Below are 11,252 nucleotides of genomic sequence, written 5' to 3'. Positions count from 1 at the left end.
AGAGTGAGAGAATGGACATGAAAACATTGGCATTTAAGCCTCACACGGATCCCACTAGGTAAGCGTGGCTACTCTCCTTTCACAGAGGAGGAAAATGAAGTCTAGAGAGAAACAACGTACTCAACATGACAGTGATGCCCAGCAGGGACTCCACCAGTCAGAGTGAGACCAAGTCTGACTTTCCTGCTGGGCACCTTGGCACCCAGAGGTTCTCTTTGCCCCTGCAGAAGCTACTGGGTTTGAGAAATAAGTCATGGCCTGAGCCGAACATCCACAGAAATACACCAGAGTGGATGGAAATGTTTTCATAAGTGAGCCACTGGGAAGCTTATTTAAGAAAACCCACAGCCAAGGGGATTTGAATTCTTAAGATGCCGCTGCAGACAATGTCTCCTGAATGGTTTCTGGAGGTGTAGATGCAACAGCGGCTGATTTCTGTGTATTGATCATCTGCTCACATGCAGCTAGAGGAGCTGTGCCTGTGAAAAGCTCTCAAGGGCTACTGTGAGGCTGTTGCAGAAAATGAGGTGGTTCTAACTAGCTAATCGGTAACAACCTCCAATGTTTAATGTCGTTTAAGAAGCAAGGGCCAGACACTGTGTGCAATGAGATGGCATTTGTGTAAATAGATTTCAGGCAATCATAAATGCTGATGTGTGAATACAATTCAGCCTGGAACCATTTATGAGAAACTGATGGAGAAGCCCATAGGTTGGGAGAGGGAAGATACTTTCATTTTACGTTCTTTGTACCATTTGGAATTTTAAAAACCATTTTATTTGCATGAATTTCTTTCAAAAAAATTTATATTTTTGAGTATCCATAATAGATTTTTGGTTTTTGAAACACAGTCACACTGTCTCCCAGGGTGGAGTGCAATGGCACCATCTTGGCTCACTGCAACTTCTGCCTCCCGAGTTCAAGCAATTCCCCTGCCTCAGCCTCCCCAGTAGCTGGAATTAGAGGCATGCACCACCAAGCCCAACCAATTTTGTACTTTTAGTAGAGACAGGGTTTCACCATGTTGGCCAGGCTGGTGTTAAACTCCTGACCTCAAGTGATCCATCCACCTTGGCCTCCCAAACTGCTGGGATTACAGGCCTGAGCCACCGCACCCCACCCATAGTGAATTTTTAAATTTAGTGTTTTCTAGCTCTCTGGTGTCCTCAACATGGTTCTGTTTTAAATACACACACACACACACACACACACACACACACACACACATCTCTTTGAAGTTACATCAGTGTTTTCAAGGGTCTGAAGGGACCCAAAGTAACAACCACTGCTTAAATTTTAACTCAGCACTGTCCAGATGTACTTGGCGAGGGACACAGCTTATGAAGCCAGTGGCACCTTAAAACATCCCATGGCCCACTTCTGGACTCTTTATTATTATATTTTGAGACACTGTCTTGCTCTGTCTCCTAGGCTGGAGTGTAGGGGCATAATCATGGCTCACTGCAGCCTTGACCTCCTTGGCTTAAGCAATCCTCCCAACTCAGCTTCCCGAGTAGCTGGGACCACAGAAACCATGCCTGATCAATTTTTTTTTCTTTTTTTGTAGAGACAAGGTCTCTCTGGCTTGCCCAGGCTGATCTTAAACCCAGGTGATCCTCCTGCCTCCGGGATGTTGAGATTACAGACATGAGCCACTGTGGCTGGCCCCTGGCTCTTCCTTAGATTGTGGTTAGGGCTGGGTGTACTGGCTCATGTAATCCCAGAACTTTGGGAGGCCGAGGCAGGTGGAGTTCAAGCTCAGGAGCTCGAGCTCAGCCTGGGCAACATGGCAAAATCCCTATCTCTACCAGAAATACCAAACACCAGCCAGGCGTAGTGGCTTGCACTTGTGGTCTCGCCTACTCAGGAGGCTGAGGTGGGAGGGTCACTTGAGCCTGGGGAGCAGGGGTTGCCGTGAGCTGAAATGACACCACTGCACTCCAACCTGGGTGACAGGGCAAGACCCTATGTCAAAATAAATAAAGGACTGATTATGGTTAGACAGAGCTGGCAGCCTCATTTATTTAATCAAAGCACCTTTTGTGAGCTCTCCAATTTGGTATTTTGGTTCTTACATTGAGTGTCTGAAGACAATGAGGAAGAGACCTTTACTGGTCTGGGGGAGCGAGGTCTCCAGCCCATCAACATTAATAGCTGACCTGCTGCACACCAGCGGCAGAGCAGGGGTGAGCCCTGCATTTGTATAAATGGAGTCAGAAGACAGTTGCTGAGTCCTGGCGGTCGTGTTGCCCTCCCAGGGCTGAGAACCTGGCTGGATGCCTCTAATGTGACCTACAGCAACTGGCGCAGAGGGCAGGCCACCGCGGCCCCTGACACCTGCGGCCACATCGGGAGAGGCCCTTCCTCTGAGTGGGTGGCCTCGGACTGCACCCAGACCTTTGCCTTCGTGTGCGAGTTCGGTGAGTGAACCCTGCACCGGGGTCCCCTCCTTCCGCCCCGTCTCCCTGCCGACCTGAGGCCCCCTCTCCAGGCTCACCTCTCTCTCCTGCTTCTGCTTCCATCTCTCTGACCTTCCCTTTCTCTTGCCCCCGCCTCTGTTTCAGTTTTCTCTTGGTCTTTCTTCCCCTTCTCTCTTTCTCGAACTCTGTTTCTCTCCCCCAGTCTCTGACTCTCTCCCTGTCTCTGTGGTCTCTCTGTCTCCCTCTCTCTCTGCAGGGCCTGCCTGTGTCCGTCTCTGTCTCCCTGCTGAAGAGCTGACCTGTGTGTGTTTTTCCAAGCTCGCCTCTGTTTGTGGCTTCTCTCGCTGTCTCTGTGCCTCTCTCTCTGCCCAAGTGATGCTCCGTCGTTCATCCCTGCCCCCTCCCCCTCCACCTGCCTGCCTTCCTGACTGCCCACCTGTCTCGTCTCTGTCTCTGTCTTTCCCTCTCTCTCTCTTTTTTTTTTTTTTTTTTTTTGACATGGAGTATTGCTCTGTTGCCCAGGCTGGAGTGCAGTGGCACAATCTCGGCTCACTGCAACCTCCGCCTTCCAGGTTCAAGCGATTCTCCTGCCTCAACCTCCTGAGAAGCTGATATTACAGGTGCGAGCCACCATGCCTGGCTAATTTTTATATTTTTTTAGTAGAGACAGAGTTTCGCCATGTTGGCCAGGCTGGTCTCAAACTCCTGACCTCAAGTGATCTGCCCATTTCGGCCTCCCAAAGTGCTGAGATTATAGGGGAGAGCCACCATGCCTGGCCTCCAGTAGGTTTAATATTACAGTGGGGGCACAGAGAAGCTAACTAATTTGTTGAAGGTCACACAGCAGTGTGTGGCTGGGCTGGATCTGATCCCTGGGACCCTGGCTCAGTGCGATGCTGCTGATGACCACATTTTATTTCTCACCCCTGCCAAGCAGCTCCTATGGAGTTCTTGCCTCTCAGCCCAACCCCCCGGGACCTTCCTCTTCCTGTGAACCCGCACTCACCCATCTGTAACCTTAACCCCCCGTTAATGTCTTGCCTTCCCTTTGCCACAGGGGTTGGCCAGAGCCTGGCCTGCGAGGGCCTCAATGCCACCATGCACTGCGGTTCGGGGCAGGTCATCCAGGTCCAGAATGCCGTCTACGGGCGCCAGAACCCCCACTTCTGCACCCAGGATGTCGGGCATCCCTCAGATCTGGGGCAGGGATGTGGCTGGGCCAACGTCAAGGATGAGGTGGCAGGTATGGCCCAAGGGCTCTGCAGGTCTGGCTGCCAGCGGAGGGCAGTTGCTGGTATTCTGTGCTCAGCAAGGGTTCCGCAAAAGCCTCTGATAATCTTCATCTCTGACCCTGGGCTCCAACACGTGGGAAAACTGGCTGGTCCCCGCCCATGGCACCGAGCAGGGAAGCAGGTACCTGTGGCCCACCCACCCCGACATCAAACCCAGCCACGGATCTGGAAGGCATGGTGTACCTCGACCCCTGCTGGGTGCAGGAAACATCACTTTTTATACTTAATTTTTTTTGAATTTTGAAATACTCCAAACCTATAGACAAGAATAGAAAATACTGTAATGAACTCCCACAAATCCACTGCCCACCTTCATCAGATCTCAACACCAGGCACACTTGCTTAAGAATCCCTCGTTAGAAAAATGAATGCAGCTGGGCACGGAGGCTCACGCCTATAGTCTCAGCACATTGAGAGGCCAAGGCGGGCGGATCACCTGAGGTCAGGAGTTCAAGACCAGTGTGGCCAACATGGTGAAACCCTGTCTGTCCTAAAAATACAAAAATTAGCTGGGTGTGCTGGCAGCCACCTGTAATCCTAGGTATTTGGGAGGCTGAAGCAGGAGAATCACTTGAGCCCCAGAGGCAGAAGTTGCAGTGAACCAAGATCACGCCACTGCACTCCAGCCTGGGGGACAGAGTGAGAGTGTCTCAAAAAAAAAAAATAAAAAGAAAAATGAATACAACACTAGGATAGACTCCTGTGTATCCCTCTATAGTCCTGTTTCTGTCACAAATTCTGTGTTTCTTAATCACTTGCATGCTTCATGCTTCTCTATTTTCTTTCTTTCCTTCTTTTTTTGCGACAGAGTCTCACTGTTGCCCAGGCTGGAGTGCAGTGGCCCGATCTCTGCTCACTGTAAGCTCCACCTCCTGGGTTCAAGAAATTCTCATGCCTCAGCCTCCTGACTAGCTGGGATTACAGGTGCTCACCACCAGGCCTGGCTAATTTTTGTATTCTTAGTATAGAGGGGGTTTCATCATGTTGGCCAGGCTGGTCTCGAATTCCTGAGTTCAGATAATCTGCCCGTTTCGGACTCCCTAAATGCTGGGATTATGGGGGTAAACAACCGTGCCTGCTTTATTTTCACCTTCTATGCACGCATTCCTGAACACTACAGAGTGTTTCTTTGCAGTGTTTTGTTTCGTTTTTGAGACACAGTCTCGCTCTGTCACCCTGGCTGGAATGCAGTGGCACAATTTTCATCCACTGCAACCTCTGCCTCCTAGGTTCAAGCAATTCTTGTGCCTCAGCCTCCCAAGTATAGCTGGGACTGCAGGCATGCGCCACCACACCTGGATAATTTTTTATATTTTTAGCAGAGATGGGGTTTCACCATGTTTGCCAGGCTGGTCTCGAACTCCTGACCTCAGATTATCTGCCTGCCTCAGCCTCCCAAAGTGTTGGGATTACAGGCTTGAGCCACCGTGCCCTGCCACTTTGCAGGGTTTTAATGTTTATATAATGGTATCTTACCGTGTCATTCTACAGAGTGCGTTTTTCTTTTCATTTTGGTTCTTGTGTTTTGCTCAACGTGATGTGTTTGAGATGTATTACCCATCTTGATACATGCTGTGCTAGTTTATTTCATCTGTTGTGTAACTGTGTTGCCACTTGTCTCTTCTGTTGGGAGAGGTGTGGGTTGGCTCTTAATCTTTGTGACTGTGGATGACGCTGAAGCTAAGCTCCTGATGGATGGTATCTCTTGTTCACATGGGGAAGTAACTTCAGGGCTTCGTTTTTTTAAATCAGATTAACTCTACTTCTGAGCTGCACTTGCTCAGTGACCAGGATTCAGTTTCTGGGATTATGCGGGTTTCTGGCATCTGCTGGGAGGTGCAAACTCCTCAGAGACTTCCCTGGTCCAGGACATTGGGGAGCCCTCTCCTTTCTGCTGCTGTGACCACCGGCCAGCCTGCAGGGTCGAGGAAGGCAGGTGGTCTGCTGCTGCTTGGCTAAGTGAGGACACAGTCTCCTGTGGCCAGGCTGCAAGCCCCGGTCCCGGGAACCCGCCTCCCCAGTTATGCTTCTTGCAACTCTCCTCTGAACCTCTGCCTCCGCCCAAAGACCCTTTGAAGATTCAGGGAGGGATGCCCGATACTCCCAGAACCTCCTCCTGCCTTGGGAAACTGAGAATGGCTTCTCTGTCCTCATGCCTCTTGGAACCAACATGGGGAAAGGAAATGCTAAAAGCAGCCAGCTGGTTTTCACCGACCCTTCTTACTCCAGCGTTCCCGAGGCTGTGGCCCCTGCCAGGAGGAAGCGCCCTGGATGGGAGGATGGATGGACCTCCCTCACTGGGGCACTGCTGGGCTGCGTGGGCTGTTTCCTCAAAGGCTCAGCTGCAAGTTCCTGAAATGTGGCACCCACAGCTCAGAGAGCATGTTAGAGGGGAACCCTGAACCCCCTGCGGGGGTCAGAGGAGGAACACAGGGAGGATCCCAGGGGGTCTGTGGCTAAGTGCCCTTGTCACTCATTCAGTCAGTTAGCCAATAAACACTTGGTTTTTTTGTTTTGCGATGAAGTCTTGCTCTGTTGCCCAGGCTGGAGAGTAGTGGTACAATCGAGGCTCACTGCAGCCTGCGCCTCCCAGGCTCAAGCCATTCTCCTGCCTCAGCCTCCCAAGTAGCGGGAATTACAGGAGAGCACCACCACACCCGGCTAATTTTTTATTTTTTGTAGAGTCAGGGTTTCAACATGTTGGCCAGCCTGGTCTTGAGCTCCTTGCCTCAAGTGATCCACCCACCTTGGCCTCCCAAACTGCTGAGATTACAGGCATGAGCCACAGCACCCTGCCCAAACTCTGTTTTTCAAAGAGCTCGAAGCATAGTGGGGAGGCAGTGATACACAGGCAATGAACTAACGCTGTGATAAATGCCGCAACCCAGAAGAGCAAACACTATTGATTCATGCAAAACTCATTTTGTACCTACTATGTGCCAGGTACTGTTCTATGTGCTGGAAATGTAGCAATGAACCAAAAAAATTTAAAAACCTCCCACTTGATTTCCAACTTGGTCCCAAGGGATGCCACTTGGGATCCCAGGTGTCCGGATTGCATTCTGAGCCACAAGGCATCGTGGGACCTGAAGGGGTTTTAAAGTTTGTCTGCAAGGTGTGTTAAATCCTGGAATTAGATTGGATTTAGTTTACTTTTTTTTTTTAAGTGGATTATATGTGGCTACAAAGAGTCATAGAAAAACACAGGTTCTGGAATTAGACCTCTCTTGGAGACTGTTTAATCTGAGAACAGACGAGGTGGTGGCTGGCGTTCCTGTTTGATCAGAGGGACTCTCCTGATCATGGGGTGGAGGTGGGGCTTGGGAAAGCTTTACGGGGGGTGGCACCAGGAGGCTGGCTGTGAAGGAAGAGCAGGATCCAGCTGGGAGAAAGGCTGGGGGACAAGGTGTTGAGGACATGAGGTGGCAGGCTCAGGTGTGGACTGCAATATGAACCATGATGGTGGAGAGAGAGCCCTGCATGGTCTCGCTGGGTAACCACAGTGTTAGAAAACACCTCAGCGGGGATGTGGCCTCCACACCTTGAGGCACTTTATGTATTCCAAGGGGATGTTAAATATTTTGTGTGGTTTAATTTGTGAGCTGGAAGGTGAGCCCTGCGGCTACCCCCAGCGCAGACTGCTTAGACCAAGTCCAAGGAGGGGGCAGCATCCCTGGGATGTGGGCAGCAGACAAGAGTGTGGCAGGTTGGGGTTCATTCCCAGCTCAGCCCCTGCTGCCTGGGTGACCCAGGGAAGTAGCAGAATCTTTCTAAGTTTCGTGGGGCTCCTGTGAGGGTTAGAAGAACCTGGGGAAGAGTGTGGCACTTTGTAGACACTCTGCAAATGGAGCTGACATTCCTGCATACTCTGTTCCAGCTGGCTCTAAGCCAGCAGTATTGGGGTCAGCATGCCCTGGGAGCTTGTTAGAAATGAACACTCTCTACCTGCACCCTATACCTGCTGAATCAGAATCCTGGGGGGTGGGGTCTGATCCTAGTTAATTGCTGACAGCTGCCTGTTACCTGGGGCTCCCACTGGGGGAACTGCAAGGACAGCAGAGAAGAGAGTTAAAAAAAAAACAAGAGTCATGGTGGTTCATACCTGTAAGTCCAGCACTTTGGGAGGCCAAGGTGGGCAGATAACTTGAGGTAAGGAGTTCGAGACCAGCCTGGCCAACGTGGTGAAACCCCATCTCTGTCAAAAATACAAAAATTAGCCAGGTTTGGTGGCATGTGCCAGTAGTTCCAGCTACTCAGGAGGCTGAGGCAGAAGAATCACTTGAACTCAAAAGGTGGAGGTTGCAGTGGGCTGAGATCGTGCCACTGCACTCCAGTCTGGGCAACAGAGTGAGACCCTGTCTTAAAATAAAATAAAAAATAAACTCTCCTCCTCTTTTGGAGATTACAGTTTAGTGCTGTGGATACACATAATGGGAGTAACTCAGACTGAGGAGTGTATCCAACCAGGTCTTTCAATAGAAGGAATTTAATGTAGGGAATTGGTTTCCCAAGTCATGAAAGTGCTGAGAAGCCAAGGGAGGGGATGCCGCTGCAGCCCCATGATTAGCAGCCAGGGAAAGTTGCTACCCACCCCTAAAGGCCGGAAGAATAACCAGAAGGGATGTTTTAACCGAAACCAGAAGTTAGGTTCATCCAGCAGGTACTATAGCCATGGCAGAGCTTGCCAGGTGGGAGATAGGACCGGGTATGGAGGGCCTGTCCAGAGGGAGCTGGAGCTACCAGGGAGCTGCTGTGAGAGGCAAGATGAGACGTACCCTGGCTTCTGTCCTCTTGTGGTCTGGCATAGGGAGAATTATGGCCCTCAGGAGTTCTCATCTGAATCCATGGAGCTGTGGCTATGGCGAGACACCATGCCTGTGGCTATGGTCCATGCCAAAAGGTACTTTGCAGAAGTAATTAAGGTTGCTAATCAGTTGGTTTTAGGATAGAAAGATTATGCTGGAATATGCCGTTGGGCACAGTCTAAACACGTGAGCCCTTAAAAGCAGAGAACTTTCTCTTGTTAGAAGCAGAAGACAGATGTGGGAAAAGGAGAAGCCAGAGAGATTCCAAGTGGGAGACAGGTTTGATGCACTGCTGCTGGCTGTGAGATGCACGGGTCACGTGGAAGGACTGAAGAAGGGGCTCTAGGAGCTGAGGGTGGAATTCTGCCAAAAGACTGAGGTTGGAAGTAGATCCTTCCCTGGAGCCTCCAGAAAGAAACACACCTAGCCGGGCACAGTGCCTCACACCTGTAATCCCAGCATTTTGGGAGGCCAAAGCAGGAGGATCACCTGAGGTCAGGAGTTGGAGACCAGCCTGGCTAACATGGTAAAACCCTGTCTCTACTAAAAATACAAAATTACCTGGACGTGGTGGCACACGCCTCTAATCCCACCTACTTGGGAGGCTGAGGCAGAAGAATTGCTTGAACCCAGAAGGCGGAGGTTGTGGTGAGCCAAGATTGCACCACTGCACTCCAGCCAGGGTAACAAGAGTGAAACTTTGTCTCAAAAAGAAAAGAAAAGAGAAAAGAAACACAGCCCTGCTGACACCTTAGTGTCAGCCCTGTGACGCCCCTGGGCAGAGGCCAGCTGAGCCTACCTGCACTTCTGACCTCCATACAGAATTGTGAGATTTAAAAAATCTGTGCTGTTTTTATTAATTTTTCATGTATTTTATTTTTGAAATGGAGTCTCACTCTGTTGCCCAGGCTGGAGTGCAATGCTGTGATCTCGGCTCACTGCAACCTCCACCTCCCAGGTTCAAGCAATTCTCCTGCCTCAGCCTCCTGAGTGGCTGGGACTACAGGCGCCTGCCACGACACCTGGCTAATTTTTGTTTTTTCAGTAGACAAGGAGTTTCACTGTGTTGGCCAGGCTGGTCTCAAACACCTGACCTCAAGTGATCCACCTGCCTCAGTCTCCCAAAGTGCTGGGATTATAGGCATAAGCCACCATACCTGGCAAAAAAATCTATGTTTTTGTTTTGTTTTGAGATGGAGTCTCATTCTGTAGCCTAGGCTGGAGTGCAATGGCACAATCTCTGCTCACTGCAACCTCTGCCTCCCAGGCTCAAGCTATTCTCCTGCCTCAGCCTCCCAAGTAGCTGGGATTACAGGCATGTGCCACCATGTCCAGCTAATTTTTGTATTTTTAGTAGAGACAGCGTTTCACCGTGTTGGTCAGGATGGTCTCGATCTCTTGACCTCGTGATCCACCTGCCTTGGCCTCCCAAAGTGCTGGGATTACAGGCATGAGCCACCGCGCCTGGCCAAATCTATGTTGTTGTAAGTCATTAAGCTAGTGGTAATTTGTTATAACAGTGACTGAAAATGAATATGCCACCATCCAGTCCTCCACCAGTGCTGGCCACGGGCCAAGCCTACCTGGAAGCCAGTGGCCAAGGGAGTTTGGAAAATGTAGTTCCCTGTGATACAGAGCAGGGCGGGGTGAGGGTGGCTCTGTGGGCCCAGGGTCAACTGCCCAGAAGAGATGGGATCTATCAGGTAACCAGGAAAACACAGCTGGGTGTTCTGGGCCTGTTTCTTTCTCCCAGGCTTCTTTGCAGGCATTCCTTGGACAGGGGGAGAGGTGCTGGATGACCCTGAAGTTTCTGGAATGGGCTGTCCCTACTCCTCCCTTCTGAGGGCACGAGGCATCCTGATAGATACAGGATTTTAATCTTGCCTCCTCTGCTGGTTCTCTGGGTATAGATTTCTATTTTGGGCCATCTGACTAGTTGCTGCTGAACTGGTGATTCTCAAAGTGGGGTCCCTAGGCCAGCAGTATCAGGATCAGCATCCCGTAGGAGCTGGTTAGAAATGCAAATTCTCCAGCTTCACTCTGTACCTACTGAATCAGAATCACTGGGGGTGGGGTCAGAAATGCGGTATCTTCGTAAGCCCCACAGGGGGATTTGGTGCAAGCTGAAGTCTGAGAACAGGATGCTAGACCCTGAACTACTTGAGGGCAGAAATCCTCCTTCTCCATCCCCTGAGTACCTAGCCCAGTGCCTGGTCTTCAGGAAATATCAAAAGGCATTTGTTGGGCAGATGTTGGGTAAATGAATGGGTGGATGAGAGGTCATTCATCTCTGTGCAGCTCTGTTGAATGTACCCTCTTTTGTCTTGCATGCCATTCCTGCTTCCCCTGGGATGTGGGTGTTTTCCAGGCCAGTGCCAAGGGCTGCAGGCATGCCAGGTGGCAGCAGATGAGACCTACTTTGGAGACCTGTGTCCGACTCAGGGAAGCTACCTGTGGGTGCAGTACCAGTGTCGGGAAGGTGAGTCCCCAACTTGCTTGAGCATAGAAATTCCCCTCTTAGGCCAGGCACAGTGGCTCACATCTGTAATCCCAGCATGTTGGGAGGCTGAGGTGGACGGATCACCTGAGGTCGGGAGTTGGAGACCAGCCTGACCAACATAGAGAAACCCTGTCTCTACTAAAAACTGCAAGACTGGGAGGCTAAGTCTGGAGAACTGCTTGAGCCTAGGAGTTTGAGATCAGCCTGGGTAACAAAGGGAAACTGTCTCTACAAA

At 50.6% G+C, this 11,252-nt stretch overlaps 1 protein-coding gene across 1 annotated transcript in view; it reads left to right on the top strand.

Annotated features, from left to right (window-relative positions):
- Window positions 1–11,252, top strand: part of PKD1L2 (polycystin 1 like 2) — a 118,018-nt gene that overhangs the window by 1,583 nt on the left and 105,183 nt on the right. Inside the window, 3 exon segments of the mRNA XM_037743212.1 lie at window positions 2,259–2,420; window positions 3,478–3,663; window positions 10,886–10,996. Of these exon segments, the coding sequence (XP_037599140.1) occupies window positions 2,259–2,420; window positions 3,478–3,663; window positions 10,886–10,996 (459 nt within the window).

This window comes from Cebus imitator, unplaced genomic scaffold (assembly GCF_001604975.1).
Source record: "Cebus imitator isolate Cc_AM_T3 unplaced genomic scaffold, Cebus_imitator-1.0 Scaffold137, whole genome shotgun sequence".
NCBI classification, from domain to species: Eukaryota; Metazoa; Chordata; class Mammalia; order Primates; family Cebidae; genus Cebus; species Cebus imitator.
This window is presented reverse-complemented; position numbering and strand designations above follow the sequence as displayed.